Source organism: Musa acuminata, chromosome BXJ1-6 (assembly GCF_036884655.1).
Source record: "Musa acuminata AAA Group cultivar baxijiao chromosome BXJ1-6, Cavendish_Baxijiao_AAA, whole genome shotgun sequence".
In the NCBI taxonomy this organism is placed as follows: domain Eukaryota; kingdom Viridiplantae; phylum Streptophyta; class Magnoliopsida; order Zingiberales; family Musaceae; genus Musa; species Musa acuminata.
In genome coordinates this window covers 4,075,001-4,098,301 of record NC_088332.1, presented here as the reverse complement: position 1 = coordinate 4,098,301, position 23,301 = coordinate 4,075,001, and the positions used below count along the sequence as shown (strand labels likewise).

Genomic DNA, 23,301 nt, shown 5'->3' with positions numbered 1-23,301 from the left:
ATTTGGGTACTGTTATTGGGAAAAAAAGTTAGCCTAGAGATGAATCTGTTTGTAGAATTCACCTAAAACTTGCAAAGCCAGTGCTTGCTCCATGTCGCATTTGGAGTGTTCTTGTCTGACCGATTCACAGGGTAATGAGATGAGTTATTTCATCCTGAATGCTGTGGAAAAATGGAAAGTGGACAGAAGGAAGAAAATGTTGAATGATGCAATGAAAAAGAACCCAATTGCCAAAAAGGGGGAAAACAAAGGTCAGAGGCATCACACCTGAATCTTTTCTTATCCCAGTAGGGATGGCAATCAAAATTTGCCTTCAACAATTAACCTCATCTGCAAATGTAAAATTAATCATGGAAAACAAAAGAAAAGAGGCAAAATTCAAGCCATGAGTGAGGGAGATTCATAGGTAGAGCCACTAATCTGTAAGGATATGCTAGGAAAAAAGAATCAGCAAGAACTCTAATGTAAAAGTGACAATATTCTTCTGAATCAGGTTAACTAGGTTAATTAGCATAGCCAGAACAAATTCCAAGTACATTGTGATTGCTACAAGGCTTACCTTTGTTAACAAACAATACCACTGATAAGACACTGCTACTGTAATTACATTACAAAAGGAAACAATACCAGCTATATTAACACATCAAGCAACTAAGAAGGAACTCTTGCTTATTCAACCCTTGTTAGGTTTGTTGTCACTGTAAGGACACACCTTCAAAATAATTGGATCAACACCAAAAACAATGAAGTGAAGTGAAAAACAATGCTGGTGAGTACTGTCTAAAATACTTGAGAAGTTGAAAAGTATGCTCTCATGCACCATGTTAAACAAAAAAAAGCAAGTACAAAGCACACAACCAATGTTGATTGGCTTAATTAGATCGACCGATGACCTTCTGTGAGCAAACATGTAAAGGAACATTAGTATTATGGCCAACAGCTTGTTTGTCAATCATTACAGAGATATATTGGTGCATAAATCTTTTGCTTCCTGCTTCATTCAACTTTGCTGCGGATGAAACCTTAAGCAGTCCATGGAATCATTAATAGTTTGATTTCAGAAACTAATTTGAGGCAAAGATACCGAACTTGCATAATGTACAAAAGAAAAGGATTTAGAAACAGTAAACCGTTAGCATACCTACACGGACCACAGTAACATCAGACATCTTAATCAACTTTTCATTATTAAGATATGTAGCAAGGAAAAATAAAGCCCAATGCCATGGTTAAAAACTGGCTCGTATTGGTTTTGTCATTGTCTTGAGCCACTTGCACAAGATCTTAATAACATTTGGCAACAAAAAAATTTCGGCAACAAGACATTCACTGCTCCACATGTACAAATCTCCAATAATTTTCTGCAACAATGACCATTAAAGAACTTCTTCAATAGTTATTCAAGTGCTCATTCACCTCAGTGAGACCATTCTGCATCTCCACAACGTGAAGAGGACCACAAACCTTCTACGAAACAGAATTCTACACAACAAATCTATGCCTGCAAGCAGACATGATTTTCTGAAAATGTTTTACTAGATTGTCAGGAGGAGTTGTAATTCTATGTCTCGGTACCACAAACGAATCCGAAATACCAAAATTTGTACTACATTTCCTTTTAGACAGGGGTTTTCTCTCGAGCAGTATGGCGACGACATGTGGGCAACTTGGCCAGCGAAATTTTGTCGGTGTTAAGGACACGTGAAAGAATGACTCATGTTACTGCAGGGAGGATCTGACTACAAGGATACCTGCAAAAGATAAAAGATTCACTACAAGGATTAGATCCGGAAAGAATAAAGGTAATTGAGACAGTAAATACTTCTACAGTTTTGCAAAGTTATGTCTTAGAATCAAATGATGCTATAAAAGATAATGCTATCCATTCATGTATTTCACAGTTATGTTTGATGGTCTAAGGTAGGTTATTAACTTGCTATTTAGTCAATAAAGAAAGAGTAACAAAGGCAGTTCGAAATTGTGATATCGAATATATTACTTAGTGAATCATATATTTTGATACAACAAAGAAATCTAGCATCCTTTGCATGTTGAACAATCAGAATGTTTTAAGTACTGGTAGCTAATGCAGCATATCATACATAGTAATTATGATTATCAGGAGGAGTTATAATTCTAACTGGAAAACTTTTCATCTTTCACCCATATATTCAATTCTACAAAAGCCATTTCATTAATTGAGATCATATACATACTCATCATAAGAAGGGCAATCATCATCTACTGAAACTCAGATCCATCACTCTCAATCTTGGCAGCTTCTAAAGAACATTTACGGATCTTTTACTTGTAGTTTGATCTTCTCAGAGTGAACCAAACATGGTATCTCTTAGATACCAAATGGCTGATTTAAATTATCACACATATCCTGCCCTGAGAGGTTGCAAATCCATGAAAGTTCATTGTCTTGTGTCCATAAGCATCTCGAGAGACACTCAGTTCACATATTTGCCACCAGGAAAACAAAATAAACAAAATTTTTGTAAATTTACTTTTAATTCCCGCCAATGTGGGGTTCAAGAGATCTAAAATTGCAGGAGAGGAGGCATAAATTTGCTTTAAATGGACCATAATTAAGTAGCTTAGAAACCATTGAAGTGAAAGTGGCATGACTAAATACACTTACGCACATAGTCATAAGGACTACCTTCAAAGACTCGAACAGAGCGGTACTTTCATTTAAAATGCTGCAAACTTCATAACCTTCAATGCCGCATTGTCATGGATTTAACTGGTTTTGCCTAAGTCATGTAGCACCCTTGCGTGTCCGTCCGCAAAGGTCAACCTCCCGAAGCCTCCCATGGTCCCTTAGGACCCACAAAAGAGAGAACAGGACAGAGAAAACGTTTCACTCGGGATCCACAAGCAAACATCTCCGAAAAACACTTTATAGACAATGCAAATTACAAACAGACTCTACAAGCTCTAAACAGTTGCACAACAAAGGGTAAAATGATCCATTACAGACCGAAAATCTCTCACACGTGTCCACATGACACAACTTTTATTTACAAGCCTAAAGCGGCCACCAACTTAACTAAAATGGGACTATTAAGCTTTCGGCTGTCCCTCTACATGCTGTACAAAGCATGAACATACCAAAAGACACGAACATACATAACCATTACATCAAACATCCTATTTAGAAGTTTGTCCGTGACAACATGGAAAAAAATGACACAAAAGAGAAATATTTGTTTCTTCTTTGGAGTGCCGTTGACAACTAAGAAACTACTAATTTAAAGAAAAAGTTCAAAAAACTACATGTAACAGAGCAAAGACACGAAAAATATAGACAATATCATCTCAACAGTTAACCTTTTACTTGTTTCAAGTTGGCTGACTATTGTAATTGCTCAATGATTCTATTCATGATAAGAAGCACAAAAGAGAAATGGTGCTAACATATATGGGCCTCTGTTATAAAGCAATCTATCATGTTCCCAAATAATAAACTCAAAGCTTTAAGTACGCTTCTTCAACAAAATGCTATAATCCATGGATAGGTTAAGATCATATGGAGATAAGGGTTAGCAAAGGAAAAGGATGCTGCCGACTCAGAGAAACAATAAACTCACTGTCGACTTGGAAAATCTATGAAACTCATGACCTCTAGATTTGGTTAAAACTATATCGTGATGTAAAAACCTTAAGTGATGGTTAAGCATTATCATCATCTATTGTGTGATCCACAGTTGTGTTATTATGTCAATTTTTGAAGTAGCAAAGTGACATGTATAAGAAAACAACAGTTGAAATGCATTAACAAAGCAGCACACTCTACTAAAACACTCAGCAAAATATTTCCTTGGTGTTCTGCTTAATAGATATTTTGTTCAAAGATTAATAAACGATAACAATTTGATATTTTGAATTAACACAATTCTTCACTATTGCTGTTTCTTCTTGCACTAAGAAAACCTACATAAACTTTGATATGGCACGATCTCTCTTTGTGATACAAAACCTTTGTTGAGTAGATTTATCCATCATCATTAACTTCTTTAAGAAAGAGCAAGCTTGCGTAAATTTATGCAACTTATCTGAGAAAAGATGATCTCAAATAGATTTATGCAAGCATTATTAAACATATTAAGAAAGGGATAGATCTTGTTTGATAAGCACATCACCTAAGTTTCCAGTTACGTGCAAAGAGGTAATGCCATACAGTTAAGTTGGGATAACTCACATACAAAAATGCCATATGGCAGCATCAATAATGCCATACAGTTGACCTGAAGCCAATTCTTCCTCTTTTTCTTTAATGCATGTAAAATAATCACTTTCTTTCTCTCTCACTTGTGCAGTTGAATTCAAGTCGATGCACCTATTGATCCAGACCTAATCCCAAAATGCATCATGTCAAGCAATTACAAGAACTTGAATTAGGCACCGTTTGACATCTTGAAAAAAAGAATCAAGATAAACTATTATGGTAAGCAGTTTACTCAAAACCAGCCCTCATTTGATAGGGTTGTGTTCCTAGTGATAAAAAGTATGAGGCCCGATATGAGACATACAAAGCTAGTATGACTGCAGCATGGAATTCATAAGTCACATGTTCAATGTTATTCAACCTAGGCGCAATCCTTCGGTACTCGGGCTTACTGAAAAGCTCTAAACCATAAGCTCATATCTTAGACAGTGATCAAATGTCAGTACATTCAATAAATATATGAACTTGTACTCCAGCATCTTAAGTGGATAACACACAAGTTAGTAGCAACCTGTGACAACAAAAAGCAGAAAAATCCAGTAACATATCCTCCCTAGATTTTAGAGGATACAGTAGCCAGATCAAACTACAAAGGTAACAATAAGACTACGGGATTGTCTACCTAGATATCTATTCAAAATACTCCAGAAAAGAGACACAGCAAAAACTTATCATCCAACATAACAACACAACTAAAACAAGAACGAAACCGACAAAAAACATACTCCAAGCTTTCTTACTATTGCACGACAATATTCAAAATAATCCAGCAAAAGGCACAGAAAAAAATTATTATCCAACAATAACAACGCAACTAAAACAACAATGAAATGGACAAAAAACATACTCCAAGCTTTCTTACTATTGCACAACAATCTTCAAAATTATCCAGCAAAAGACACAGCAAAACCTTATTATCCAACAATAACAACACAACTAAAATCAGAACGAAACCAACAAAAAGAGAACTCCAAGCTTTCTTACTTTCGAACAGCAATATTATCTAATACTTTATATTGTACACTATAAAAAATCTAAATTTCAGCAAACTTGTTGAAAAAGAATGAAAATCATCAGTCTTCCTTTCATAAATAGTGATATCACATTCAGAAATAGGGAGTACCCTTTCCCTGATCCATTGGCACTTGCCAACTACGAGATTGTTATCTTCATAAACCAGCCTATCGAATGCATCTCCGCATAGGACTGGAAATCCTGTGGGAGGAAAAGAAAAGGATAACATTGAATGATAACTAAGTAACCGGAAAAAGAAAACTACTTGCATACATAGTGACAAGAAAAGAAAAAGGACATTCTTCAATTATCCTTGGCGACAGGCGCACTACTGCCGTTAGGGCTCTCGAAGAGCTGCTTGCGCAGGATGTCATGCAGGCGGCCGAAGAGCTCCTTCTTGAGGGAATCGAAGGCGAGCTCGAGGCGTTCAAGCAACTCGGTAGAGTTCTTGTTGTACATGAAGAGGCCGTTGTAAAGGTCGAAACTGTCGCTACAGGTGTTCTCTACGAGTTTGAGCAGGGTCTCGTAGCCCTTGGTGTTGATGGGAGTGGACTTAAGGTCGAGCTTGGCGAGGATGCGGCCGACGGTGTGGGTCAGGAACTGGATCTCGGCGGCGTTCTCGTCGTGCTCAGCGCAGGACATTTCGACCATGCGGCAGCCCTCCCGAGCGAAGATGTCGAGGAAGCGGCGGCATCGGTCGACGCGGTCCTCTGAGTCACCGATGCGAACCTTGTCGTAGACGAAGGGGAGACCTGCCCATCCGTGTTTGCCGCTCTCAGGGCCGAACATGGGGTGGGTGCAGAGGATGTCGAAGTCCGGTGGCAGGATGTGGAGGAGGAGGTTCTTGGGGAACTCCTTGACGGAGAGCACGTCGACGAAGAGGGTGCTGCGCCGGAGGCGCTGAAAGGGGAGGGAGCGGAGGACGGCCTCGGCGGAGAGGATGGAGGTGCAGAGGAGCACCACATCCGGGTGCTGCTCGCACAGATCGTGAGGGTCACGGAAGAAGGCGGCGCCGAGGGATCCAGCGAAGGCGGAGTGATCGGAGCGGGAGTAGGCGAGGATGGCGTGGCCCTGCGCAGCGAACGTGCGGGCCAGGAACTGCCCGAAGTTGCCGAAGCCGACGATCGCGATCTTGAGGCGCGCGCGCTGCTCCAACTCCTCCGACGCCCGCGACTCGTAGTCGAACGCTTGGGCTGCGTCCAGAGCCCGCACCGTTCCGCCGCCCCAAGGGCGTCGCTGACGGTGGCATCGCCCCGAGGGGACGCGGAAGACGCGGGAGAGGAGCGTGGCCCTCGGCCGGAATGACGGCAGGTTCAGGAGCCGCGGCGGCGGCGGCGGAAGACGATGGGGGAGCGAGGCGAACTGCGAATGCGAAGCGATCATTTTGACGAGCGGTCCGAGGACGCGGCGAGGGCAGAAGGGCGATCGAGACGGCGATAAGTTGTATGCTTTATGTTAGCAAATCGTAATGAAACTGTACATATCTGCCCGTTTAAATATTAGAAATATTATGTTTGCCCTCCAATTTTATATATCCCTTTAAATATTTAAATTCTTTTGTGTACATCAATAATTAACACTACTCATAATTATCATCATTTTTAAAAAAAAATCTTAAAATACAACACCAATAATTTGATAAGATAACAATATCAATAATCTTAAATGAACTCAAAATCCAATGCAAATCGACTTATAGAAAAATAAGATTTAAAATATGTTTCATTATTGATTTAAAATAATAAATAAATTAGGAGATTTTCAACTTATAGTATTTTGAAAAGCTCCCACCCTAAGCCTAATAAAAAAAATATATTCTTAATAAATTAGATCGAATCACCCTATGCATTGGTTCAACACCATCTACTCTAAGATCAATCTACCAAAAAAAAAGTTATTATTATATGGAGCATTACAAGAATTATGAAAAAAGTGAGATGTTTATATGAAAAATAAGATTATTTTTATAAACTAATACTTAAAAATTAAACATAACTTTTATATTTTTATATAACATATATATCATTTCAAACATTAAAATTATTTTTTATCATTAATATTTATATGTAATATATATATTATTATATATGTAATCAATAATTATATTTAATCTCATAATGATTGAGAAGTATGAAGTAAGAATTTAGTTCCATATATTTTAGTTAATTTTAAAAGAATAAAATCGTATTGAACCAATGATAATATCTTTTTATGTCTTGAGATGATGTGATGATTGATTTAACCATGCTGTACATAGAATCTGATTAAGCCAATCATCATCGTATGTTCTCGGATGCTACACTCTAAACTCTAAGTCTGAAGTAACATGTGCGTTGACTTGGACTTTGAGTTGTTTTCGTTTCTCCAACCAAAGTCAACATGCATGTTGGACATGGACAGCTAAAATATGAATTAACGACTCATAAGTTAGACAACGGATATGTCGTAGCTGGTGAGTCAGAACGGTTAGATCCACGGGCCGATGTCGGGAGCTTTCTGTAGGGTGATTCGGATGATGAGATTACCCAAGCTCTCGGGAAGGAGTGCTGGTTGACGTTGGTCGAGATCGGGACTGATTAGCGACTCCTTAGTGCTAAGCTGATCGTGCTCTTGTGCCGAATCCCTCACCATCGATGAGTGATCGCTCTCTTGCAAAAATGGCCTCTATCAGGTGGTACCCGATCATAACCCCTCCGACGAGCAAGTTAGTAACGAGAGAGATTGCCTTTTTCCTCTTTTTTTTTTCTTGTTACCTCATGGCCGGAGGCCAGCTAGGAGTTTTATACCGTGGCACGAGGGTTAATGGTGCATCGATTTGATGTTGTTGCTGTTGACCCCCGAGAGATGGGATGACCATTCTGATCGACCGTCGTTCCGGGACGCATAGAGCGACGTTAGACGGTGCCACCTCGAGCTCCTAAGACGGGATGTGTGGCATATCTTCTTAGTACGAGCTTCCGGGATGGGACGGAATGGGTGGCATAGGGCTCCGATTTGACATGCGGTGTCAACGGTGACGTGTCGGCCAAAATATACCATATCACATAAATGTACATATAATTCTAAATTTGCTTTTAAAGAGTTCCAGCCAACAACTAATTAAAAATAGCTAATGAAGATATTAACTTACATATGTCTGTAGTTCTAAATTTGCTTTTAAAGATACCAAAAACAGCTAATGAAGATTAATTAACGTACATATGTATAGGTATGAAACGATCGACTTTGGAAGTATATATACGTATAATTTTGTCAAATAAATGTAAGTAGAATTTAGCACATCACACATCGAAAAATTATAATTGCAGATAAAAGACAAACAAAAAAAAGGTACATGCGAACGACATTTCGACATGATATGACGCACCCAATTTAATCGCATATAAATGCAAGTGCGTGGTGGCATTCAGACACCCTTGAGAATACGTGACAATAGTTATGACGTGGAAGGTGTGTTTCGCGTGGGTCCCACTATTACCTCGTGATGTATCTTTAAAATATGGAATTTTCTTTTGCGTACTTTTATTAAGGTGACAGCCTTTTTACGTCCTCATTCATCTCCGTCAAAAGAAAGAGGATCAGCGGGGTCGGTCCCACACTGTGTCTTTGGGTGTTGCCCGTGGGTCAGCGACTCACGTGATCTCTCTCCCTTGCCGGCGCTCGTTATTAACCATCAAATTTACTTTTGTGTCCCTACAAAATCAATAATTTTACATTGTTATCCCTTCATTTTGCTGCATTACATCCCTCCAAATGTAAAACCTGTATAAAATTATTATGATGGTAAAAATATTATGTATTTACATATTTTAATTCCAAATAGAATTCCTGAATCTACGTAATATTTTACAGTATCCATATATGCTATTCGAAATGAGTGTATATATATATATATATATATATATATATATATATATATATTAAGAATTAATTGGTGGGCCCACGTCGTTCTCATTTTTAATTTTCCTTTATTCTGGGTTTATTCGGGTGGGTCCCAAAACGGGAGTTTCGGTGTGAGGGTGCGTGTCGGATAAGGAACGTCGACACGTGGACCCGCTTAACCCGTTTCCATTGTGGATCCGCTGTGCCGATCCATTCACAGAACCCCACATGAACCACACAGGAACGAATTCGTTATTCTACCCGCGTTGGAAAATACTTATATAAGCAGTCGTTTGAAGTAAAGAAAATAACGAAAAATGAGAGAAATAATTTTGTGACGAAAACCTTTCTCGTCGGGTTGGGGTTGTCGGATATCTACAAAACAGGAAGTAGAAAGTGGGTCCCCGGGCACAACAGAGAGGCCACTAAGATGTCGCCACGTTGTGTTTCGTGGTATTTCGTGTTGTGGTCGGCATAGCTGATCGGTCCGACCGCCGCGGCTTATCCTGCTCCTCTGAAGCGCCGAGCTCGGGCAGCCGAGACCGGCACGCGTTCATCATCTGTTGGCTCATACTGTGGGCCCCGCCGTCATCCCACTCTCCCCCGCCCTTTCTCGCTCCTTGGGGCTCTTATTTCTCCTCTCACCCTCCTTTCGTGCCGCTTCAGGCTTCTTTCACCCGTCCTCCGTCTCTTCTCTCCCCTCGTCCTCCTTTATGCTAAACCCTAAGATTCGATCGTGCGCCACCTCCTTTTCTCTCCCTCTACGGTAAGAATACGGCGTTCGATCATCCGATCGATGGGACTTTTGTGTGTTTTTGGGGAGTTTTTCGTACTGTCCGTCGCTTTCGCAACTTTTTTTTCTTGGGTTGTTTCTCTCTGTTCTTTTGGGCTTGAAGTTGTTGGTTTGCTGATGGCACTAGAGAACGGGGGGCGATGGATATTCGGATGTCTTAGTTCGTCAAGCGATCATCGATTTCTCGTGTTATTCGGTAGAACTTTTGCGATCTTGGAATTTTTCATCTCCATGATCTTATGGGGTTTTATCCTACAGTTGATTTTTGTTTGCCGTGAAAATCCATTTGACTGTGTTTTTTGTCATATAGATTGTTTCTTGCATTGAAATTCCACTTGTTATTTTCTCAGAGGAAGTAGCTTTTATCCTGGTTATTGAAGATATGCTGTTTATGCTGGCTTAAATTCTTACTCTAGAATGGAATAGTGCAAACAAGAAAGTTTCTTGGGTTCTTCTGGATTGTGCAAATGGCGGAAAGTTGATCTTTTTAACAGGACAGCTGAAGAAAAAAAAGAAAAAAATCATTATTTGGAAGTTAACCGTTCTCCAATGGGGGGAGCTTGTTCTAGAAAGAGAAACGTTCTCGATGAAGATGATTTACGCAGGTCCGGAAGATTCTCTAAGACTGGCAGCTCAAAATGGTTGTTATTTAGTCTGCCTCGTTGCAGCACAGATGTTACAGTTCGAAGGCAAGGAAAGTGCCCTTCTCTCATGGAGTTATGCGTGGCTAAAATTCGTGAGGTACGTATCTTCCATTATGCCTATAAGCATATGATTCGAGTATTTTGTGTCTTGCGTTGTGGTTGAGACCTCATATTTCCTATGTTAAAATATTTGGGTGGAAACAGGATATAAAAAAGTATAGCAGCTTTTCCATGCTGCCAAGAGACATAAGCCAGCAGATATTCAATGAATTAGTCGAATCTCATGGCCTCACTGATGTGTCTCTTGCAGCCTTTCAGGATTGTGCACTTCAGGTGAGCATTCTATTGCTGTGGTCCAACAAATAGCTGGTTTGGAGTTTCATCTTTTAATGTATAAGCTACTCTGAATGATTTGCGGCCATGAGCGACAAGTAGTAGCAAGTGTATCTATCATTCATACTGGAAACTAGTGTGGTCCTTCAACAACTAGAAACAAGTGTATTTATCGGTATGTACTAATAATTAGTATGGTACTGCTATAAGGATGCAGAGCTGATTGCTCTGCCCTTCTTTAGCAGGAAAAGCTCTTTTCCTTTTCTTTTGTCATGAATTGTATTAACCACTACTTGTGGCTTCAAATTTAACCATGGAGGTAGTTGTCCTACTTACCCTGTATCGGAAATTACAGAGAAGCTTTCTGGAAGTAGTTGTTCTGTGTGGTGTAGTTTCTCACTTAAGCTTGGCAAGATTACTTAGAGGAATATCTGCATGTCCATGTACCTGATGGAGAATATTTTGTTTACTGGTCATAAACTTTATGTTATTTGGACAACTTCATTTAACATTCCTCCTAGCTTGTGATATTTGAATGATATTTTCCCCAAGTAAATGCACAGAATTTGGATTTTCTTGTGTTATATTGGATCTTGTACTTAATGCTGTTGATAGTTTATATTTTTTGCTTTTGCCATCAGGATATTCATCTTGGAGAATATCCAGGAGTGAAGGACAGTTGGTTAAGCACAGTTTCCTCTCAAGGGCAATCACTGCTGTCTCTTGATATTTCTTGCTCTGATGTGACAGATTCTGGATTGTCTCTTCTTAAGAATTGCCACAATGTCCAGTGCTTGAAATGTAATTACTGTGACCAAATCTCAGACTATGGTGTATCACATATATCTGGTAATTTTTCTTCAGCCTTTTATGCCATTTCTTGGTTTTTCTAGAAACCTTCCATTGTGCATCTTGTCATACATCAGCAAGACAATCTCCTGATCCTGTGGATAAGGAGAACCTCCTTATATTTTTTAGTAATGAAGCAATGTTCAGCCCATATTATAATTACCAAAAGGTCTACTATTACCAGAAGTTTGCCTAGGTGTGAGGACAAGGTTTTACACATAACCTCTGTTTAGGCACAAAAGATTAGTGGTGTAGGACGAGAAGCAGAACTTTTGATAATAGAGGAACCATAAAGAGAGGAATAGAAAGATAGTAATTGAAAAACAATAGGAAAACAAAGGGATAACTACCATACTCGGTTTGGCTCAAGGAGCAAACTCTTAGGCTCGGGATGAAGGCTTTGCACATTCGCACGTCTCGCACGTGAACGATAGAATGATTCCATTATAAAAGTAACTTGTGGTCTCGCACCACTCACACATACGGTGGGAAAAGAACTCAATTATTGATTAATTTCTGATTGATGCATTACAATGTTCAAGCTCTTTTTTTATAGACTCAAGTAAAATAAAGGAAATTATGGAAAGAAGGATAATTGCAATCACATCAAATCAAATATATGATTTGTTTTTTCCTTCGAAGAAAATAATATTGGTGACTTGATTTGAAGGATAATCTCCCTTTTCTTGATAATATTATTGATTGATAGATGCCCTTTTTTGTAGAGATGAATCTTTATGATCTTCAATCAAGATTTACAATCTTCAATCAATAACGAACTTGATTTCTTCCACTTGTTTCTGCATTTGTTTCCTTTTTCTTCATCTCGAGTAGATATTATCATGTGACTAACTTATGACATATGCAAAATACCCCTAAACTAATGAAATTTATTCAGATAATAAATAAACTAAATTGCTCTTGTATCACTTAGCATGCGTCTCTTGTCCTTATTTGATGATTAGGTGTTTAAAAGTTTTAGTTTCACGGATTCGTGCTGATATCTCCCTCAACTAACAAAGAGATCTTGAAGGAATTGCCTCATATGAAATTGAGCATAATTTTGCAAAGAAATACCCCGTATGTTTCTTGAGAAGAGATGGGAAACATGCCCAATGTCATTTGATTCGATAGTTGCCTGTTTGAAGATCCATCCCTTCAATTGGTCTTTCTTTTAGGACTCTTTTCCTAATGACTGCACCAAAGTGGAGTGTTCCCAAGTTCCAGGGCAGTGTTGTCAAAGATGCTAAGTGCTAAAAGATGTCTAGGTACCAAAATGCCAATATAAAAATTGTAGACATATAATTAAGGAGAAAAATCAATAAAATTAAATTAAACAATACATGAATTCCGTTTCCATATCATTTCATATCCAAAATATCACCACTAGAATATTTAATTGCATTCATTTGACCAAAATATCACCATCTACAAAGCATTAGAGTACTAAATTATCCAAATATGACAAGAAACATAAAAAAAAAGAAGACTAACATCAAAATTAACACAATTCAAAATTATAGCAAAAATTGACAATTCAAAATTTACAATGCAAAATTCTAGCAGTGACAAAAACAGTAATTAACATAATTTGTAAACTATTATTTACAAGAATTAACTATTATTAACAAGAATTAACACAATTCAGTAACAGAAACAAGGCTTGTGCTCTATCATTAATTTTGTTTCTTCAAGTTTATCTTTTTGTTCTGGGGGAAACAAAGCTTGCACCGATATCTGACTTTGTATGCTGACATTCTAATGGCATTACCTATCTCTTAGCGGCTGAGGAAGTGAAGTACTTACTAAGATTAATGACCGTTTCCATGGTTTCTACTTTCTAGGTTCTCAATGCTTTGGCTTCAAATTTTTTCCCAAGCTTGATGATTTTGCCTATCATGTGCTTTTCATTCTTTATTTAATGTAAAAAATGTTACACTTTAATATTATCCTTTTGCTACAAAAGGTCCTGAGGTCCTCTATATTTTCTTAGATATCTAGAGTCACTAATTTTTTTAAATCTGTTGTAGTAGATTTTAAAGTACGACATAATATTGTCTATATGTTACTCAATTCATATTCCTGAAGATCTGTGAATTCCACTTTTGCTTTTTTTTTCCTTACTCTTGGTGTAAATAATTTGGAACAAGAACATTCACACTCTTGCTGTAATGCTTATTGTTTAATGAAACTGGTCAAACTTTTCTTGTGTCTACTTTCTTTTATTGAATGATAAATTAGCCCAATAATTTTTACCATTTTATTGCACTTTTCTCGCAAACTTTGTTTCTCCCTTCAGGACTTTCAAACTTGACCTCTTTAAGTTTAAAGAAGAGCAATGCAATTACTGCTGAAGGAATGAGGGTTTTTACCAACTTGATTAACTTGGTAAATTTGGATCTAGAGAAATGCTTAAAGATTCATGGTGGTCTTATATATTTAAAAGGTATGCTTCTACCAAACTATTGGCCTTTGATTGTCATGTTGGCACAGCTCTAAAAAGATAGCAATTTTGGTTTTTTGAGCTTTGCTTCTCTTTCATAATGAATCATGTCAAAACTCACATGAGTCAATCATTTTTACACCTGTTTAGAGTTTGCAAGGATTAATAATCTCATGCACCAGGCTTCCTCCTTCAAACGAATTGTGACATAATATAGTAGTTTACAATTTTTTTTTTTTTTGGAGGGTAATATACTTACAAACAAAGATGAAGATAGGAATGAAAGGGAAACAAATCATGGAAATATGTGAACAAAATCAATCATAAATGTGAATTTGACCAGTTTATCATATATTATTACTTTTGACACATTTGTTAGCTTGTGTCTAATGACCAAATTAGTTCCTATAATATTGGATGGTGGTGACAATTTTTCCTAGATTTTACTAGTTTGTTGTTTCTATAGTTCCTTTTATGCATTATGTATTAATTCCATAAGTTCTATTGTCGATTGTTTGCTGTTTATGGCCTTATTGTTTCTCATATTCTGTGCTTTAAACAATCATATGTGAACTTTCTGCAGACTTGAAAAAGCTCGAATCCCTTAACATCAGATACTGCAATTGTATAACAGATGAAGACATGGAGCCTCTTTCTGGTGGGTTTTATTTGTTTAGACTCTGTGAAATTTTTTTTGCATTCTCAGTTTATTGCTTGGCCAAAAAGAAAAGTCTGGTGTGTTAAGGCATTTCAATGATGATCTACAATACAAGGAGGATGGGATGTACATGCAGCTACCGTTGTTCCTTGTATGAGTGGAAATTATATGCACATACTACACAGATAGACAAATACATTTTGTTTTCTTATCCTGGACAAATGGGCTTGGATGATGATGGTGATGAACTGATGCTTATGCCGAAGTGTCCATTGAAAAATCTGAAAATTTTGTATTATTTAATAACCTCTGTGGGTATTCCTCTAGTTTGGCATATCTTTTTTCCCCCCTGACAAATAAAGGAATCTGAGTTGTTTGAAGTTTGAACATTATAAATAACTATTCCATGCTATTGCATGTAAATATAAAACCAATGCACATTGCTAACCTCACCTTTTTTTTGCATTATATGTTTCTTTTCCTTTGTTTCTGGTGACATACTCCTAACTAGCAGTCCCTTGTTTCACAAAGAAGAGGTGCAATGCACATTGATGATCTTGCTGTCATATTGTTTGTCTAGTAAGTCTCATCAAGAAAATTTGATCAGAATATTTACATCTCTATTCTTGTTCTAGGTCTTTCAAACTTAAAAGGGTTGCAAATGTCATGTTGTAAAGTTACCGATGCAGGGATTGCTCATCTAAAAGGTAAGATGCAATGGGCTGTCTTGATTTCTAGACTTGCAGTTTATTATTCATATGTTTTCAATTTCACATTTGCTCTTAGCTTCTGGCATCCTTCATCAGCAAGACTTCTGTTTCACTTTTCCATTTTAGGGTACATTTCCTTTCTCCAATTAAATTCTTTTCAGGTTTATATAAAATTGCTCACTTGAACCTGGAGGGTTGTCCAGTTACTGCTGCCTGCTTGGATGTTATATCAGGTTTTCTTCTTTTTCCTTCTTTCCTGGTGGTGCCAGTAATTGCTAAACATATAAGTTAATTGCTATATTCATTGGTCTCTTTGTCCGGTTAAACATATAAGTTATGCAATTTTTAGTGGGTTCCTTTCCTGTAGTCCTGTAAACCTGGGGGTTATTTTATTTCTTCTTCTTTTAAGTATTGTTGAACAATTATTCTTGTTCCATAGTGCAATGATTTCTTTCTTTAACTAGTTCATCTTTGCTATGCAAATAAAAAAAACTATACTGATATACTCTACATGTAAGTGTTACTTCTTAACATGTTCTTTCAAGATTGTAATTGCTATGTAGCTTATGAACACTGTATGGCCTGTTTGACTTGTAAATTGTCCATATCTGGTTCTTTAACTGCATGATTTCAGAGTAAGTATTCATTCATATCATGTATATCTTTTTCTTTAATATTTTAGAGTGACTTATCTGTGTGATTGAATTAGTCTATTTGTATGCTAGTTTGATTTTTTTGTTCAAAGAAATGGTATGTGATAAATATGGTTCTTTCTGGATCCTTTACAGGCTTTGGATCCTTGATTTTTTTAAATTTGAGCCGATGTGGTATATCTGATGATGGAAGTGAGAGTTTTTCTGGTGAGTTAATCACAACCTCTGGAAACTTAAGATGTTCTCTGTAAACATGTGAAATATGGAGAAGTACGTTTCCTTAAAACTTTTCAGCAATCACATATATGATGTAGGTACAGATATTTTTGGTTGTTGCTACCATGTGAGAAGGGAAGTCAAAGACATTGTGTCTTACCATTTGCATTTCTAGCTGTGTGGATTGTTCCTTCAAATGTTTTGCTGCTTCATGCTACTTCTGATATCAACAAGCTGCAATGAATCCAGTACATCTTGGCATATAGTTTGATGTGTGATTAGATTGCATTGATGCATGTCTAAGGCATAGTGTTTCTCTTAATTTTCTGGAAGAAAATGGAACTCTTTTGTATACAAAAAATTTCTTATTCTCCATTAAGTTAGTGTCTGGTTATTCATGTGTCATTTTAACGTCTGTAGTCTGCAATGGCAATTGCCAATCTTGGTCTGTTCTGGTCTCCAGCTTGCCAGTTGAGATTTTGGCATATCAGCACAAGGCTACCATCTGGTTGAAAGAAGTAAAAAAAAAGAAAGATATTTATATCCTCTACTACCTGTTCTGTTTCTTTTTTTTTCAAATAGTGGCTGCCACAAAGCCTTAACTAGCTATGAACCAGTCAATGTTAAGTGGTGCACTTGGAATCCCATGATGCAGAAAACCTTGATCTGCGAGACCCTACATGCAGACTAGTTCGTGTTACTCAGGAATGATGTTTTTATTCACAAGGGACCTTGTATTTTGACATGATGTGGTTTTTCAAAAGGAAGTAATTCTAATGGCAAAAAACTTGATACATAATATGTGGTCTAGAACCATTCATCATGATGATCTTTGCCATTTAGGTCATGCTTGATCAGTCATAAATGGATTTTTCTTTCACTAGATACCATGGTATTAAGTTGTGATCTTTTGGTGCTTATGTAATGGGCAATGCTTTTTCAGCTACATTGTTACCTTTTATCTTTCTAAAAAAAATGTAGAGCTTTTAGTTCATTAGTTTTGTTTTACATGATAATGGTTCTTGTTATTTTGAAAGTTCCTGTACTGGTTGTTATATGCTTAAATTTTTGACAACTCTTAAACAATCATTGTATCACAGGGCTTCAGAAGTTGAAAGTTCTGAATTTGGGTTTCAATAACATCAGTGATGCATGTTTGGTGCATCTTAAAGGTAAATCAGTTTCAAGTTTGCAAGTGCTGCTGAGTTTTAAAATGTTCTTTCCAAAACTTCTCTAGTTGACAAAGTCAATAACTTGGCAATCTTCAGTACATCTTTGATGCCCAACCTGTAGCTTTCAGCTTCCCTGTACTATTATCTTTTTGATGTTGGATTGACATTCTAACTAGTCATGCTTTTGTTTAAGACAATGATACAAATCTTCTTATAACTTTCTAATGGCTTTGTAGTTCTTTCAAATTAGTTATTTTTTTATTTAATTTGGTAATAGCTTGGTGCTTTGTCAATTTGGGCATTAATTTTGCTAACACTTCAATATATAGTGGTCATTGTGCTTTCTGAATATCATTACTGTGGACAAAGTCAGATTGATCTGCTTTTTATTGAACTTCTCTTAATATTTGATTCATTGTAGATTTGATCAATTTGGAGAGCTTGAATTTGGATTCTTGTAAGATTGGTGATGAAGGAATGTTAAACTTGAAAGGTAAGTGTCATGATTTTCGATTAATTCAAGTTGTTACATGTATATATTACCAACAAGAAATGGTGTCATGAAACTCTGATTTCTGGACTTTTCTCCTATATGAGAACATTTGGACAAGCCCTTATAACTTTGTTGTGGTGTTTCAATGTACTTCTGGCATCCGTGAATTCATTTGATTGAATTATACCTTTTTTTTTGTTTAGCTAAACTTGACTGGTCATAGAACATTGTGAGCTAGTGATATGCAAAATATAGGTCAATCAACAATAAAGATGCATAAGACACTAGTGTTTTCTACTAGGTAGCAAGTCTGCAATTTGGTTTTCCCTGAGTGGCACCAAAGCATGATCTGCAGGTTTTCAGAGGGTAAAAGGCAAGCAAGTGCTATAACCTTATTTTGTCAACCATAGCCAAAAAATTAGCCCCTAAGATTCTTGGAAAACCTTAGTTTATTATTGAAATTATTGTTGATTGCAACTTTCCTTATTGGTTCACTTGATATTTTTTTAAAGGTCTTCTACGTTTAAAATGCCTGGAGCTGTCCGATACTGAAGTTGGAAGCAATGGACTGAGCCATCTCTCTGGTATGCTTAGCAACTTGTTCATGATATGCAATTGAACTACTTACTGTTAATTTTTTTTACTATTAGTAGGTGTCCATATCTGGTTTTCTTATTCTTATGTTGCATGGTGGCAGTAGCATAATAGCTTTCTGTTTCATGAATGTTTTGTTAATTTATTTTTGTTTAGGTAAAATTTAATTGTGTTTCTTTGTAAGTTCATATATCTTATGTGTTGAGTATGCATCATTAATCGCACAGGTTTAGTTTTATTTTTTGGATATGTTTTTCAGTGTGATATTGACTGCAACAACCTTCAGCACATTTTAAACTTATTGCAAGTTTTGTCCAATAATCATTTAGGTGAAGGAACTTGCTTGTGGTGTCTTGGATAGTGTGGATTAATTATAGCTGACTGCTTGATGGATAAACAATATTTGGATCAGCTATATTTTATGATTTATGATTAGATGATCAAGCTATGCAGTTTTGAATAATATCACCCATGCCGGGCGGTATGTACCGGTTCGTCAGTTGACCAGTACACGGATCACCTGTTACCGAACGGAATACATACATACATACATACATAGTTTGATTGGTCTTGCAGATGATCATAGTTTGATTCACAGTTCATATACATCTTGGCAGATGTTAATACTAGTTAATTGATAAATTGGTCTTGCATCTTTTTTTTTCTTTTTCCTGTAGCAATTTAAGCATAGATGTTTAATCTTAATTACTCTTAGTACTGATTCTGTTTTCTTTAAACAGATAAATAATTGGTCTTGCTCTCAGTTTGTTTATTATGTTTAGAGGTCTGTTCCCTCTAAGATTCCACAAATTAAAAATATGTTTTTAGTTGAAAATTCTGAAAAACCTTCATCTATGATCATTTAGATGTCCTGATCACCAAAAAGAATTTTACCAGAAATAGTAGAGCTTGTATTTTTCTCGGTTATGTGACTAGGTCAAACATGCCACATATAGGTGGAATGGCTCAGATTGATGTATAGTTGATCATTAACATTTTGTCATATGCAACCAACAGGTGTAAACAGACTTCTGAGAATGCCTAAAACTCTTCCTTACCATCCTTAAGGTTTGAAGGTTTTCCTGAGTGGCATGTGTCTCTTCAGATTTACCTTGCTGTTTTACTCACTCCTGATGCTGCTTCTATTGATTTTTGCATAGTGGGCCTAAAAAATGATTGCAAATTGATTCATTTTCTTTGCAAAGTCATAAACGAATCAGAGAAACAGTACATAAACTACAAGAATTAATCTCAAAATCAACAAGAAGTACATCTGAACATGCATAAACATGGCACATTTTTTCACGATTAAATTATTAAACATCTTATAATAGCATACGACAAGCAGGTGGCAACCTGTTTTGCTGTCAGTTATATCCCTGATTGGAGACTGACAAGAGCTATGAGAACCATAGTGATTGAGCTATTACCAACTTCACATTATGGAGAAAATGCAGTTCTCTGTTTCTTCTTTTTAGATGGTTTATGTCAGTGAAGAAATTGTATTTCTTTTGTCACATATAAGACAAGTTGAACAGTCAAAGATGCAAGCTAAATTAAAAAAATTATGAAAATCTTTAACGGTGGTTCAAATTCTCTGCCATTTGTATTTTTCTTCCATCTTACTGATGTCTAACATGTCAAAAGAAGCATAAATCACATTATATAAAAAAATTGCATGGGCCTAGTCAACCTAGAGATATTATCACCTTTCATGCATGTACTCTTGAAACTGATAGTTACTGGATTCTTTTGATCAAAATCAACATGGCTTTTCTGATGGTAAAGGTTTGTAGGCAGTTGAATGTTTATATGTGCATATTGTTGTCTACTCGAGCTCATGAGACGCAAAAACATCACTGTGATGATTGTCCCTTTTTTAAAGCTATTTCTTACTCAATACGTGACCCCTTAACCTATGGACTAGGTGCAATCTTGACGCTATCCATGAACAATCTTGACTCTATCCATGAACTTATTCATTCAGTTAACCTAGGTGACAAGTAGATGTGGGTTTTTTTAAAAAATACTAAGTAATCAAATTACCTTGAAATGTTCTAAACTTTTACCCCTATGTTTTTTTTGTTCACTTGCACCTGAACCTACTGGCTTTCTGGGTGTAATTATCAGTGGAACAAAATTAACCATGTAACTTGGAACTTAACCTATGGAGTAGGTGCAATCTTGACACTATCCATGAACAATCTTGACTCTATCCACGAACTTTATTCATTCAGTTAACCTAGGTGACAAGTAGATGTGGGTGTTTTTTTTAAAGACTGAGTAATCAAATTACTTTGAAATGTTCTAAACTTTTACCCCTATGTTTTTTTTGTTCACTTGCACCTGAACCTACTGGCTTTCTGGGTGTAATTATTAGTGGAACAAAATTAACCATGCAACTGCTTGTCATGGTCCTTGGAACTTAGAATGATAGATGTTTCTAATAAGTGAAATATATGTTAATTTTCTTTGTACAATATGATGCTTAACATAAGACAGTAGTTGCAAAGTACTAACACAATCATCTAGTTTCCCAGGCAAAAATTACTACAGATTTTGCTTATATAAGATCATTCTCACTGGGCTGGAGCTATCTATAAGTTGTGAACTTCCTTTGATGACCAAGAAGCCTTTGTAGACTTGTAGTCTCATCCATTTACTGTTATTTCTCTCATTAACAATTTGATGCTTTTCATAATATTTTTCAGTTCATGACACTTGGAACATGAAACTTGCTTTTGAGGTTTACATGGCATGTGGTCCTCTTCTTAAGTATAATTTTCATTATTTTTTTTACAAGGAAAATATGATGGTCTGCAACTCACTATACAATTTGTCTTTTTTCTGTAAAAGATGTGCAATGCATATAAACATATCAGGTTTTGAATGTGAATTCTCAGAACATTATTTATATAGTACAAGTGCAATTAGATTATTACTAGATTACTATGACATGAGAAACTTGATTGTGATATATATCATTGTCAGGTTTATGCAACTTGGAGAGTATCAATCTCTCGTTCACATCAGTAACTGATGGTGGCTTGAGGAAGCTGTCTGGCTTAACTTCCATTAAGTCACTAAATTTGGATGCTCGCCAGATAACAGATGCAGGCTTAACGGCTATCACCAGTAAGACTTGTTTGCAGGCTTGCATATTGTCACAATATGTGGATGCAAATATTCATGATCATGGAATTTGTTATCCGCATTCCAGTTTTGAAACCTTTGTATAGCTTGTATAATTTATTTCGTCTTCTCATGTTAGATATAGAAAGTTTTGCCTTTTGTTAAAAGGGTAAACTTCTCTCTTTTTTCTCAGCATACAACAGTCCTAAATATTTGCATTTGAGGTTTCTTCTTAGTGAGGCACCCATGTAGTGATGACTTGGAAATCTACATAAGATGACTTTTGAGGAATTATTCAGGAGGCTTCGATTTTAATTACAGTTGACACACTACGTGAAAATTTTCACTTGTATTTGAAAAATCCGCTTGTCCTCTCTCTTTCTTTTTTTCCTGTTGCTGGTTCCAGAGTTCTGGGTGATTCTCTATTCTGCTTGATTTCAAGATTTACACTAGTTGTAGTTGTGAAGATAAGATAATGCCTGTTAGAACATTCATAACGCTCTACTAGCTGTTGCTTAGCTTGTATTTATTACCTTTTATCTAAAAGTTTTCATGGATGTATGTTGAAAAACCGTTTGTAGAGTCTCAGGTGCTTCTTTATTCCATGAATTTTAAGATTTACACTAATTCTGGCAGTGGACATATGATAATGCTTGTTGATCATTCATGCTCTAGTTAAGTTGTAGGTGTTGTTAAAGCTTGTATCCTATGATATGCTATTCAGAAGGTAGCATGGAATTTCTTCACCTGCTATTCTTGAGGGTGCACCAAGTATGAGAAAACTTCTAAAGGTTTTCTAGCATGTCCAGAGTTGAGTGCATCTGAAAGGATGGTTTAGCTTATTTATATTTTAGTTATGACAACTCAAGTGGGTGGGAAATATCAATGACTAGAATGGATAGAAAAGGAAATATTTGTAGCTGACTTATGTTGGAGGTGCCTTAAGTGGGCAAGGATGAGCAAAGACTTTGTTCTGAAGCAACAAAAAAGGACATGTCCCATGACGATGGAAAGATAGACTAAAGAAAGATCCATATGCAACATCAGTTAGTTTCAATTAGTCTTCCCTAGGATTATGAAACATCAGATAGTTGGCATTGAAGTTTCTTTCTAATTTTTGCCTTCTTGTTTCTTGCAACTCTATTCTAACTTATGATTATTCTTAGTTAAATGTGAAGGCTTTTGGGTGCTTTTTTAATTTATATACTCTCTGAGTATATAAACTTTGGAACAAATGCTGTCAATTGCTTGAAAGTTTCTTTTATATCATGCAGGTCTTACCGGATTGACACATCTGGATCTTTTTGGAGCTCGTATTACAGACCTTGGGACAAACTGTTTCCGATGTAGGTGATATAACTTGTGAATATGCCTTTCAGGGTGTTCTTCCCAGTTACAATATATTTGTTCTGGATCATTATGGATCTATCTTTCCTACCTTCTAAAGTAACATAATTCAAAGCAAATAAGTTTTGGTA

At 36.5% G+C, this 23,301-nt stretch overlaps 2 protein-coding genes across 6 annotated transcripts in view; one reads left to right on the top strand and one right to left on the bottom strand.

Moving 5' to 3' along the window:
* Nucleotides 1–1,341: 1,341 nt before the first annotated feature.
* LOC103986814 (arogenate dehydrogenase 2, chloroplastic) lies at nucleotides 1,342–6,702 on the bottom strand. Of its 3 annotated transcripts, none has more exons than XM_065186127.1 (3): nucleotides 5,361–6,702; nucleotides 4,211–4,362; nucleotides 1,342–1,751 (listed from the first exon to the last, which is right to left on the bottom strand). In XM_065186127.1, exon 1 carries the CDS (start codon nucleotides 6,632–6,634, stop codon nucleotides 5,555–5,557), a length of 1,080 nt encoding a protein of 359 aa, XP_065042199.1. In that variant the 5' UTR covers nucleotides 6,635–6,702; the 3' UTR covers nucleotides 1,342–1,751; nucleotides 4,211–4,362; nucleotides 5,361–5,554. The 3 variants fall into 3 exon arrangements, with proteins under 3 accessions (XP_065042199.1, XP_065042201.1, XP_065042200.1); XM_065186129.1 differs by having other exon boundaries at nucleotides 4,215–4,362; XM_065186128.1 differs by lacking the exon at nucleotides 4,211–4,362.
* A 3,039-nt stretch (nucleotides 6,703–9,741) lies between these two features.
* Nucleotides 9,742–23,301, top strand: part of LOC135580949 (uncharacterized) — a 14,981-nt gene continuing 1,421 nt past the window's right edge. Inside the window, exons 1-14 of one of the 3 annotated variants that reach the window (XR_010513970.1) lie at nucleotides 9,742–9,899; nucleotides 10,277–10,667; nucleotides 10,775–10,903; nucleotides 11,545–11,752; nucleotides 14,052–14,198; nucleotides 14,779–14,853; nucleotides 15,489–15,560; nucleotides 15,725–15,796; nucleotides 16,352–16,423; nucleotides 17,533–17,604; nucleotides 18,026–18,097; nucleotides 18,610–18,681; nucleotides 21,683–21,826; nucleotides 23,098–23,298. Coding sequence is in view for 2 of the 3 variants with exons in the window: in XM_065186125.1 (XP_065042197.1) it covers nucleotides 10,476–10,667; nucleotides 10,775–10,903; nucleotides 11,545–11,752; nucleotides 14,052–14,198; nucleotides 14,779–14,853; nucleotides 15,489–15,560; nucleotides 15,725–15,796; nucleotides 16,352–16,423; nucleotides 17,533–17,604; nucleotides 18,026–18,097; nucleotides 18,610–18,681; nucleotides 21,683–21,826; nucleotides 23,098–23,169 (1,399 nt within the window). In the remaining variant the exon portion in view is untranslated. The remainder of the gene's footprint in view (nucleotides 9,900–10,276; nucleotides 10,668–10,774; nucleotides 10,904–11,544; nucleotides 11,753–14,051; nucleotides 14,199–14,778; nucleotides 14,854–15,488; nucleotides 15,561–15,724; nucleotides 15,797–16,351; nucleotides 16,424–17,532; nucleotides 17,605–18,025; nucleotides 18,098–18,609; nucleotides 18,682–21,682; nucleotides 21,827–23,097; nucleotides 23,299–23,301) is intronic. The other 2 variants (XM_065186125.1, XM_065186126.1) reach the window with 2 other exon arrangements.